Source organism: Rhineura floridana, chromosome 13 (genome assembly GCF_030035675.1).
Source record: "Rhineura floridana isolate rRhiFlo1 chromosome 13, rRhiFlo1.hap2, whole genome shotgun sequence".
In the NCBI taxonomy this organism is placed as follows: Eukaryota; Metazoa; Chordata; class Lepidosauria; order Squamata; family Rhineuridae; genus Rhineura; species Rhineura floridana.
This window is the reverse complement of record NC_084492.1, coordinates 14709846-14722617: the sequence shown is the minus strand read 5'-3', so window position 1 is coordinate 14722617 and position 12772 is coordinate 14709846. Positions and strand designations below refer to the sequence as shown.

Sequence of the window (12772 nt, the reverse complement as noted above, 5' to 3'; positions counted from 1 at the left end):
GATGTGAAAGCTGGACAGTGAAAAAAGCGAATAAGAGAAAAATCCACTCATTTGAAATGTGGTGTTGGAGGAGAGCTTTGTGCATACCATGGACTGCGAAAAAGACAAATCATTGGGTGTTAGAACAAATTAAACCAGAACTGTCACTAGAAGCTAAAATGGTGAAACTGAGGTTATAATACTTTGGACACATCATGAGAAGACATGATTCACTAGAAAAGACAATAATGTTGGGGAAAACAGAAGGGAGTAGAAAAAGAGGAAGGCCAAATAAGAGATGGATTGATTCCATAAAGGAAGCCACAGACGTGAATTTACAAGATCTGAACAGAGTGGTTCACGACAGATGCTCTTGGAGGTTGCTGACTCATAGGGTCGCCATAGGTCATAATCGACTTGAAGGCACATAACAACAAAATCTTATATGATTTCAAGTAGCATGGTCCATGCATAATTGCTTCTAGAGTTAATTTGTGATTTGCTTGTTATGAAAAAATAGTAATAATAAGAAATATTGTAAAACAAGTTCAGTTCTATTTATTTTATGATTAACTGGGAATAAAAAGAGTGAAGGACTCCTTAGTCATCCCACACAGACCAGTCATACTGTAACAGCACCTCAGCTCTACATATCACACAATACATCCCTATATTGCTGCCTCACAAATCAAGTTATTTCAGGAAGAGTTGCTCTGGTTGTCTGACTTCATCAACAACTTCTGAGAATATCCCTGTGTCTTTAAGAATGCTACAAATTTAGAACACAGTATTTGACACTGTATTCTGTGCTTCTCCGGGTTGATTTATGTCCATCATACGGTTCTAATCTAATTTAAACATGTAGCTGTTGTCTGGACCTGCCTGAGTTTTAGACGGTGAGGGGGACATGTGCAAGTTGGAGAGGGTTACTGCGGGAAGGGTGGGAAGCCATGATATCAAGAGGCTAGGCGGCAGATGCTGGAAAGGTGCGGGTGGCAGGCCACGCCAGCTTAGGGGAACAAGGGATAGATGCATAATATCCATCCCCTGTTCCGGGCCTGTTCATAGCCAGAAGACAGCTGGGGGATGTACGGCTCCACCCAACCTTCGACTGCTGTTGTGTAATGCCAGGTCTGTGGTACAGAAAACAACACTCATCCATGACATGATCATGGATGAGAACGCAGACCTGATGTGTATTACGGAGACCTGGCTGGATGAGGCCTCAGCCCCTGTGCTTGAGGCCATGTGTCCAGCCGGTTTCCAGTATGCACAGCAGCCGAGGGTTGGTAGGCGGGGAGTGGGAGTGGCAGTTATCTATCGGGAGTCCTTGATCTTTGCCAGACCCCCTCTCCACGAGACCAAGTTTGTTGATTGCATGTAGTGGAGGTTGGGCCCAAAGGGCAGTTTAGGGATTCTGCTTGTGTACCGCCCACCCCGCTGCACAGCAGACTCCCTGGCTGAGGTGCTCGAGATTGTCTCTGGGGTGCGGGTCCTTTCCCCCAACCTATTGATATTGGGGGATTTTAACCTGCATGCCGAGGCAGCCCTCACAGGAGCTCCTCGGGATTTCATGGAAACCATGACTTCCTGGGAACTGCACCTTAGTAATATTGAGCCCACCCATGTAGCCGGTCATGCTCTTGACTTTGTGTTTGTCTCGGGAGGAGGGGGAAATGCTCTGAAAATGAGGGCTATTTTTTCAAACCCCGTGTCATGGTCAGATCACTATCTGGTAAATGTAGACCTCTCAATGCCACACACCCTCCACAGGGGACAGGGACCTATTAGGATGGTCCGTCCCAGACGCCTGATGGAGCCTAAGGGATTCCTGAATGCGCTGGGAGAATTGGAGCTGTCTGAAGGTCGCCCGGTCGAAACCCTGGTGATGGAGTGGAATAGGGAGATCACCGGGGCAATTGACCGGGTGGCTCCGAAACGTCCTCTCCCCCTGAATAGAACTCAGATTGCACCCTGGTATACACCACGGTTGCGGGGTCTGAGGCAGGAGGTGAGACGACTAGAGCGCCGGTGGCGGAAATCTCGCTCCGAAGATGATCGGACACTGGTTAGAGCAGCAATAGCTACCTACCAAGTGGCAACAAAGGCAACAAAGAGGGATTTCTTTGCTGCCTCTATTGCGTCCGCGGAGTGTTGTCCCAGGAGGTTGTTCCAAGTGGTCCGAAGCCTGGTCGGTCCAGTTGCGCAGGAACCCATGGAACATTCTAAAGCCTCCTGTGACACATTTGCTAAACACTTTGCTGATAAAATTGAGCGTCTGAAGAGCACGATTCCGTATGCTGTGGATACAGGTAGTGAGCCAGAGTTGGCCAATTGCATTCCGGTCCGGTGGGATCGGTTTCAGCCTCTTTCCTCTGAGGAAGTGGACAAGGTGCTCTCTACTCTGAGGCCGACCACCTGTCTGTTTGATCCTTGCCCTACATGGCTCATTATGGGCTGTAAAGAGAGACTGAGCGAAGGGATCAAGGTAGTGGTGAATGCTTCCTTGGAAGAAGGTACAATGCCATCAGCTCTCAAGGAGGCGGTAATAAAGCCCATTCTAAAAAAGGCCTCCTTGGATCCCCGAGAGTTGAACAACTTTCGCCCAGTCTCTAATCTTCCATTCTTGGGCAAGGTGATTGAGTGAGTGGTGGCCAAACAGTTACAGACACACTTGGATGAAGCAGAATATTTAGATCCATTCCAATCGGGCTCCAGGGCTGGACATGGAACTGACACAGCCTTGGTCGCTCTGGTGGATGATTTCAGGAGGGCGTTGGATAGAGGAGAACATGCATTCCTCGTACTCCTGGATCTCTCAGCGGCTTTCGATACTGTCGACCACGGTATCCTTTTAGATCGCCTGGAGGGAATGGGAATAGGGGGCACTGTTTTACGGTGGTTCCGTTCCTATCTCTGACAGGCATCAACGGGTAGCATTGGGAGATGAGGTTTCAGACCCTTGGACTCTCAATTGTGGTGTGCCACAGGGATCTATCCTCTCCCCCATGCTATTTAACATCTATGTAAAGCCGCTGGGAGCCATCATCAGGAGATTTGGGTTGCAGTGTCACCAATATGCAGATGACACTCAGCTCTATCTCTCGTTTAAGTCCTTACCAGAGGTGGCTGTGGATACCATTTCCAAGTGCCTGAAGTCCGTAAGTGAATGGATGGGAGGTAATAGGCTGAAGCTGAACCCTGACAAGACTGAGGTGCTGCTCGTAGGAGACAAGAGAAGGTTAGGAGATATAGACCTGGTGTTTAATGGGATAAGATTACCCCTGAAGGACCAGGTCCGCAGCCTCGGAGTCATTCTTGACTCCCAGCTGTCCATGGAGGTTCAGGTCTTGGCAGTGAGCCGGGCAGCTTGGTATCAATTACATCTTATACAGAGGCTGCGACCCTACCTTCCTGTCCATCTCCTCCCACGGGTGGTACATGCCCTGGTCTCCTCTTGCTTAGACTACTGTAATGCGCTCTACGTTGGGTTACCCTTGAAAACGGTCTGGAAATTACAGCTGGTACAGAATGCGGCGGGACATTTGATTAAGAACTGCCGTCGCCGGGATCACATCACTCTGGTGTTAGAAGATCTACACTGGTTACCAGTTGTTTACCGGGCCCAATTCAAGGTGTTGGTACTTACCTTTAAAGCCCTAAACGGTTTTGGCCCAGTTTAACTGAAGGAGCGCCTCCAGCATCACCAAATATTCCGCCTGACGAGATCAGCCTCGCAAGACCTTCTCTCGGTCCCACCAGTTAAAACAGCTAGGCTGGTGCAGACCAGAGAGAGGGCATTTTCGATTGTGGCCCCTACCCTTTGGAATTCCCTGCCCTATGACCTTCGCCATGCCCCCTCACTGCCAAGTTTTCACCGAGCCTTAAAAACCTGGCTATTCAGGCAGGCATACAAGATTCCTGGGCTGGACTAGTTTTATTGTGATACAGTTGTGGATGGTTTTGATTAATTATACTCTGAGGTTTATGACCTATGTTGTATTTTATATGTTGTATTTTATCTTATTCTGTACCGAAGAGTGGCCGTTAATTCGGCCAGATAGGCGACTCAAAAATAAATTATTATTATTATTATTATTATTATTATTAATATTATTATTATTATTATTATTATTATTATTATTATCATCATCGTGATATTGCAGTACCAACACTTTGCTGTTTATCTTTTTTCTTCATTCTCTCTCATTTTAGCATAAAGCCAAAGTAGAAGCAATGACGTTAGACCTTTCATCTCTTCAGAGTGTACAGGAGTTTGCTGAAGCATTCAGATCCAAGAATGTGTAAGTACTCAGAGAGAGGATTCTGTATTGTGATTACTACTACATTATCATCATTAAAAATAACTGAGTACATTCATTACTGAAAAACAATAGTTATACAAAACGTTTGCATGCAAACACTATACACTTTTACTGTCACTTAGGGGTAACATAGATTACATGTGAAACGGAGCTCTAAAGTCAATATTTTACAAGAAAAGCAGCTTTGGGACAGGGATTTTTTTGTTGACAAAGGGCACCATTTCTCCATTTCGTCTTCCTTGAATAAAATTGTATTTTGAACCTGGAAGTGGAAAAACCCTCTTGCTTTTCACATTGGGAGAGTGTCGATTTGTAGTGGAGAAATGGTCAGTAAGAAAGGGTTAAGCACTGCCTCTCTGTTACCCCCAAGTCATACTTTCCATGAATGTCAGAACTTTGGACATAATGCATATGTACAGCAGCATCCAAATCCTCTGAAAGCTAAGGCCTTCCCAGACAGGAAGCCTCTCCGCTGTTCTCCTCACCTCTGGTGAGAAATGATAAGTAGGTGGTGGCTGGCGGTGGCTGGTAGAGGGGCTCCCCTTTAGGCTGGGAAGTCCTCTAATTCCCATCGTGCTGACATCAAGGTCTAAAGGGCTTTTGAGACCCAGTTTAAGTCTGTGGCTTTGTTAGAGATTTCAGTGCTGGGGCAAATATTGTGGATCGTTCAAAAGAAGCAGAGTTAATCCATGACCATTAAATCATGAAGAACAATTAGCCCTGAAATCTGTCAAAATTGAGTTCATGCAGAAATCTGAATGCCAAAGACATCTTGACACATTGCAGCATTCTATATTTAGAATATGAAAAAATGATGGAAACACTGGCATTTTTTAAAAAATCTCCTTGTTCTCATCTCAACAAGAGCAGTGCATTCTGATTTTACCTCTATTTTGCCATAAATTATACTTGCCCAAATTACAGATATAAATGGAAAGATCTTTAATTTCATTGCCCAGTTTCTTAATCTGTGCAATCTGTTTTAACCTGCAGTCCCTTGTGCAAGCCTAAGCAATTAGGCCCTGGATGTTTTTCTGAGTCATCTGAACACTGGTGTCCTCCATGTTAATTATCTTGTCTGATTTTGAATAAACCATTGGGCTGCATTTCTCAAGCCAGTTAGCAGTTGCACTGTTGAAGTCAAATGGACTGTGGCATGTCATTCTCAAAGGGCTATGTTTTGAGAAGTTACATCTTAGCAGTTGAGATATTTTCTGATAAGCTTATCTGGTTTTATATATCTCCTGTGTTTAATGTTTGTGTCTGGTATAGAAAACTCAGTATTTGTGGTATTCATAAGTCTTGTGGTGATTGCCCAGTGTCACTGCATATGAACACAAGAAGCAGTCTTATGTCAGACCATCTAGCTTAGTATTGTCTACACCAACTGGCAGCAGCTTTCCAGAGTTTTAGACAAGATCTTTTCCAGCCCTACTTGAGATGGTGGCATCTTCTGCATGCAAAGCATGTACTCTGCTACTGAACTATGGTCCTTTGGAATGCTACTGCTTTAAACTAGGAATGGTTGGACTCCAGCTCCTATCAGCTCCAGCCAGCGTGCAGTGGTCAGGGATGGTGGTAGATGTTGTCCATAATTATCTGGAAGGTCACAGGTTCCCCATCCCTGCTTTAAACTGTGGCACTGGATGTAGAAGCCCAGGCCATGCACAGCTTGGACAGTGATAATGAATCCCTTGTCTGTTTGAATAATTGGGTGAGTATGATTGGAAAGATTTTGTCAGTGGATTGGCTCACCTGTAACATAGTTCAGCTTTACTCATGAACCAACCCAGCATGTACACTGTTGGCTCATGTAAATCAAGTCATATTTGCACTGTAGAATTCCCTTCTTCCTGGAAAGCAGTGAGAGTTGTAGTTCTGTGGTTAGGGATGATTGTGGTAAGAAGGTGAAGTTCTCAGCGCCTCACCAAATATAAGTTCAATATTCTTTGGGGAAGGCATGATAGTTAAGTGATACAAAACTGATATAAGTCTTTAGCCCACCAAGGTGGTTGGATTACAACTCTCATCATCCCAGACCATTAATCAGACTGAGGCTGATGGGAACTGGAATCCAGTAGTGCCTTAGACTGTGATTGGTCAGAAAACTGTTTTTCCCAGTACTATTCATGTCATGCCAACTCCATGTTAGGTACTGTGTGGAGTTTGGAAATAGTGTAGAAGCCGTACAATCTGTATTAAGAGAGACCAAACTGGGAAAGATGACAGGGAGAAAAAAGTAATAAATGGGTAGTATTTATATATCTTCCTATGGCAGGTTACCAAAAACACACACAATAAAATGCAACATTCAAATTCTGAGATTTAAAATGACAGTAAAACAATAAGCGTTAAAATAAAAAGTAGCATATGGGTTGTAGGCAACAAAGTCATCACAGGAATGGAGCTATTTTTGTTCATACAACAGAACTTCCCTCTCCCTCTCCTCAAGCCACACACCCCTTTAGCTCTCCAAATATACTCTATGGGTTCCTCCACTCCTCCAGAACAGATGTATGTGTGTGTGTGTGTGATGCACAGAGTAAGGGGAATTTCAGTTGTATGCACAGAAGCCATTCTACTTCTGCAACAACTTGCTTGGATTCAACCCTATCATTTTTGGCTCACATTTTTGACATGGTACATGGGATGAATTAGGTGGGAGCTGACAGGCAGGATAGTTCATGGTGGTTCATGAATGCTCTGTACCCCAAAACCCTAACAGATATTTGCATTTTTGCTAATCTGTTCATGTGTTTTGTGGGGAAAATATTATTTTTATTTAGACACTTTTCTCGCGAAAGCAACTCATAGCAACTTAGAATGACAAAGACCACTAAAATCAAGTATAACAAACAACCAATAAACCTTAAAAACACAGCTGTACAAATAAAAGACCTGCTACAGTAAAAGAGGCCACCACCTAGATTTGTGTGTGGTGCAAAGAAGGCTACTGCCGACTTGCCTTAAAAGGAAAAAAAATGGCTGAATTTCAAACTGAAAAAAGGTGAAGATTGAAATTGCCATAGAAGGGTTATAATGAGCTCAGTCAGATAGTTCCATAAGTTCTAAATATGCTGCATCGATCAACCAACTGATTTATAAGAGTATGAATGTTGCAACTTGGAAGAATGACAAACTGCTCCCTTGGCTGACAGGAGCTTAACGAAGGTGCCTTAAAACACACACACACAAGTGATTCAGCAGAGAAACCAGTGAGAGGCTCCTTTGAGCATGTATAAATAACAAGTGAGTGATAATTTTCTACGATGGCTTTTTTTAAAAACAAACAAAGTGGAGCTGTATAAAATACAGTATTTTATATACTGTAGTAGCAGGCAAAACTATTTTCCCTAGTTTTATATAAAGCAAAGACCTCGAACACAATTTCCAGGCAACTTTTTAAAGATTCCGGGGTAGCTGTATTAGTGTTTCTATTGGGCTTTATTCTCCATCTTCATCCTTAAATTTGAGCTATGCTCATACTCTGTAGTGTTGTAAATATAGGAAAAGATTGACCAAATAAAGACTTTATCTTAACAAAATTGTCTTTAATTTTCCCCAGGATGTTTCTTTCCATTTTGGATGTGTAAGATGCGATATATGAATATAATGTGCTTCATATATTAAATACTTCGCAGTAGATTTTGTCGTATTATCTTGAATACATGAATATTTCAGTATATGATTCTGCTGTGGTTCCAGTATATGGAATTTAATTAATTACTTCTGTCAGTGATCTGGTTATAACATCCTTTTATGTTTTGTAAAACATTTGCATGAGATTACCTGGGCCCAGAGCTCTCTTAGTTTTTAGAGTTTTTATTGTATGTATTAATATGTTTTTTATATGCACTTTTATTTGGATTATTCATCACGTTTTAAAATCTGAAATTTCTTTCCTGTAGCAAAGCCTCCTGCATTCTTCTTCCCTCGGGTATGAAGTTTGTTACTTGTTTTACATTTATTATTATTATTATTATTGTTTATTTATACCCCGTTTTATGCCCAAAAGGCCCTCAAGGCGGCTTACAAGAAGAACACAAATATAAAAATACATCAATAAAACGATACAATTTACAAAAATTAAATAACAAATAACATTATTAAAAAACAGCGATTACAACTAATTTATCTCTTATTTGATAAGCTAATTATCAGCTTTGCCACACTTTACAAAAATTGCTTAGCTTTCAGGCCTTCTCATTGTTCATATAACCTTATTGATTGGGTAGTTGCTATTTGTAGATCATCTTCTGCTCTACTGATTTCCTTTATAAGTTCTAGTTTTTCTTAAATTCTTTGATTCATCAGAAAACTTACTATTGACATTAACTGGCATAAAAAAAGGGGGGGGAAGCTTTAGTGGTGTCCCAGAACAGTGCCTTTAGAGATATTTTGGGCATTAAAAATGCAATTAATTCTCACCTTTTCTTTGTAACGCCTATGTTCTCAACATTACATCATTTAACTTCCACTGCTTCTGTTCTTATCCCATTTATCACTTGGCCATTGTAGAGAAATAAGATTATGATCCAAGTAAGGACCTGTCTTAGTTTCCTTACATTTTAAAACACTGAATCCACTGTCTCCCCTTGAATAAAACCTATGTGGTGGCAAATAAACCAACTAGGAAAAATTACACATTTAAGATATCTACCAGATGTTTTTTACAAGAGAAAACTGTGTTGTTGAAATTGGAACTTACAACTTTTTGTGACATTTAGGCAAGTCATGGCAAGTGTGTTGTACTTGTTTTTAGATTTTTATTCTCTGTACTTTTGCTGTATGGTATTATCGGATTTTATTGTATATATTTGTATTGCTTGTTGTTCACCGCCCAGAGAGCTATACTAGTGGGGCGGTATAAAAATTTAATAAAATAATAAATAAATAAATAAATAAGTGTATAGTGATTTAGATTGTTCAGTGAGAAACACACATCTTGATGCTCCTTACAACAGCAGCCTTACCTATAGCCTTACAGCCTTACCTCCTTACAACAGTCCTTACCTATAGCCACTTTGTCTGTTTATGCAAAAAGCTAGATTCAGGCAGGGACTTTATAGTTCACTGATGCTCTGGCCATTAGCCATTCATATATGGTTTGATGTTGTGAACCGCCCAGAGAGCTTTGGCTATGGGGCGGTATAAAAATTTAATAAATAAATAAATAAGTCTAGATCTGTCACCAGCACACTGAGAAAGGGATGTTTCTTCACTACAAAGTATAAAGGATGTCTCACATGGCTCCATTGAATATTATCTTTTTTTTGAGGGGGGAATGGCTACATGTAGATGTTAAATAATATTGTGGACAACACTGAACCTTAGACACCCCATAAGACAACTGCCAAGAAGTGGCACAGAAGTTACTTAACCCTCTGGAACAATCTAGAGAGGTATGAGCAGGACTACTGCAAAGCAGAACTCTTAACTTGTTACTCCATTCATGGCTTTGAAGGATCTGATGGTCAATAACGTCAAATGCTGCTTGAAAGATCTACTATGGAGAATACGCAAGGACCTATTGCTTTTGTAGTTCTCCTGATGTAGATTGACTAGGGCAGGGTGATGAACCTATGGGCCTCCAAATGTTGTTGCCCTCCAGCAGCCATGAGCCTCTGTCAGCATGACCATTGGTAAGGAATGATGGAAGTGTTGTCATGGAATATGTTAGATCAGGGATGGGGAACCATTTTCAGCCCAAGGCCACATTCCTTTCTAGGCAGCCTTCTGAAGGCCACATGCCAGCAGTGGGTGGGGTCAGAAGCAAAAGCGGGTAGAGCAATGAATGTAAATTTTATCTGTGTGCAGTAGGCTAGTTACTACACTCACTCACACACTCCTCTCTATCCTCCATCCAGACTAGTAAGAGGCAATATTCACTAATAGGCAAAACCCCTTGTGATTTGAGAATGTACCTATAGCCAACAGATATTTCTATCAAACTTTAAAAAGCAGCGGAATTGGACAACTATAGGGAATGCACCAAGGGAGCAGGAGACCTGACCTCCTTTCTGAAATATTGTACTGCCCTCCAAATGTGTAAAAATTTGGGTTGGTCTTTCACAGTCCAATCCACTTCCTGTGTAGCTTGGAAGAATGTGGTAACATGTGCCTCTTACTCCTGTGCAATCTTGCTTAGGATAGGTGAAACTGACCATGGAGGAGGAGGGAGGGCTGGAGTGTGCAGGGGAGCAGGAAGAGAGAAGAGGGGGAGGGGAGGGGAGGGCAAGAGGGAGGTGAAAGGCAGTTTTTTGTTATTTGCATGCTTATTGAATTCAGTGGGATTTACTCCTGTGCAATCATGCTTAGGATAGGTGAAACTGAGCGTTGGGGAGGGAGGGAGGGAGGGAGAGAGGGCTGGAGTGGGGACGGAAGGAGGAAGGGGAGAGCAGAGGGGATGGGGAGTGGAGGGGATGGGGAGTGGAGGGGGAAGGAAGGGGGAGGGGAGGTGATAACAGGGAAGGAGGAGAAGGGCAGGTCAGGTTTGATCATTTGCATGCTTATTGAGTTCAATGGGATTTACTCCCGTTCAGTCATGCTTAGGATAGGTGAAACCGACCTGGGGGAGGAGCAGGGAGAAGGGGAAGAGAGAGGGAGGGAGGAGAGGAGATTGGGTAGGTGGGCACTGGGCAGAGGAAAAGCCCCTTTTGTTTCCAAAAGGAAAACATTGTTAACAGTGTCATTATTTCTCAGGGTTTCCCCCGCATTTTTATTCTACAGCAAACACATGTAGTCTCCCACCCAAATTTAAATCAAAGCTGTCCCTGGCTACATCCACACCAGACATTTATTCTACTTTATAAACAGTCACGGCTTCCCCAAAGAATCCTGGGAAGTGTAGTTTTTGAAGGGTGCTGAGAGTTGCTAGGAGACACCGTATTCTCTTCACAGAGCTACAGTCTCCAGAATTCTCTGGGAAGAGAGGCTGACTGTTAAACCACTCTGGCCATTGGAGCTCTGTCGGGAACAGGAGTCTCCTAACAACTTTCATCACCCTTCACAAACTACACTTCCCAGGATTCTTTGGGGGAAGCCATGACTGTTTATAAATGTCAGGCATGGGTGTGGGCCCCTGATTAGCAACCCAAACAGCTGTTAGTCTGGATAGTCACCTTACAGTGGTGAGTGGGCTTGAGTGTTGCTTATGCACCAACATTAGATGCTGATGAAGACATCAAAGAAAACTTTTATACCCAGCTGGACACCATCTTATCAGAGATACCTAAGGAGGATAAAATTACCCTCCTGGGCGATTTCAATGCAAGAGTTGGCTGTGATTTTGATTTATGGCCAGAAACCACTGGGAAATAAGGAGTTGGCAGTAACAACCTGAATGGAATTCTACTTCTGACTAAATGCGCAGAACATAATCTTGTTATTACAAACACACTCTTTCACCAGAAAGATAAATTTAAAACATCATGGAAGCACCCTGGGTCGAAGCACTGGCATCTCCTGGATTACGTAATTGTCCATGCCAGAGATCATCATGATGTACTCCTCACCAGGGCCATGACGAGTGCCGATGACTGCTGGACAGATCACCGATTAATTCGATCCACTATGGCCATTAATATTGTTCCTCAGCGTAGGCTCCAAGGAAGAAAACCAAGGCGTAAAATGAACATCCACGCCCTTCAAGATCCTATTAAGTGAGCCTGCTTTCAAACAACTCTCAAGAAACATCTACCTACGGAACTCCCTGAAAAGGTTGAGGAACACTGGATTAAACTGAAGACTTCCATTATTGCAGCATGTGAACAAACTATTGGATACCAAACTAAGAAACATCAGGACTGGTTTGATGAGAATGATAGTGAGATTGAAGATATCATTGACAAGAAAAGGAAAGCCTTCCAGATATGGCAAAAAGACATTAACTGTGCTGCTAAGAAAAACATCTATGCCAGTGCAAAGGCTGAGGTCCAATGAAGAACTAGAGAACTTAAGAACACCTGGTGGATAAGGAAAGCTCAAGAAATCCAGCATTTTGCAGATGCTCGTGATGCAAGGGGCTTTTTTAATGCCCCAAAGGCCATCTACGGACCAACAAATTATGGTACAAATCCCTTACGTTCAATGGATAGTACCAAACTTCTAAAGGACAAAGAGTCTATTGCACTGCATTGGAAAGAGCATTACCATGACCTCCTTAATCGTAACTCTATTGTGGCTGATGAGGTCTTCTCGCAAATCCCACAACAACAAATGAGAGGTGATCTTGCAGTATCCCCTAATTTGGATGAAGTCAGTAAAGCCATTAATCAGATGAAGAATAACAAAGCTGGTGGACATGATGGGATTCCTGCTGAAGTCTTTAAAGAAGGTGGGTCTGAACTTACACAACAACTTCATAAGCTCTTCAAAAAAAAAACTGGATGAGGGAGGGGATCCCAGAAGACTTTTGGGATGCCATAATTACCACTCTTTTCAAGAAGGGTGATAGAACAGATTGTGGG

The 12772-nt window shown here is 42.6% G+C and overlaps 1 protein-coding gene across 9 annotated transcripts in view; it reads left to right on the top strand.

The window, feature by feature from the left end:
* The window catches only part of WWOX (WW domain containing oxidoreductase), a 797581-nt gene that overhangs the window by 192094 nt on the left and 592715 nt on the right, over positions 1-12772 (top strand). For all 9 annotated transcript variants that reach the window (XM_061594672.1, XM_061594680.1, XM_061594677.1 and 6 more), the window contains exon 6: positions 4195-4283. In XM_061594672.1, the coding sequence (XP_061450656.1) occupies positions 4195-4283 (89 nt within the window). The remainder of the gene's footprint in view (positions 1-4194; positions 4284-12772) is intronic.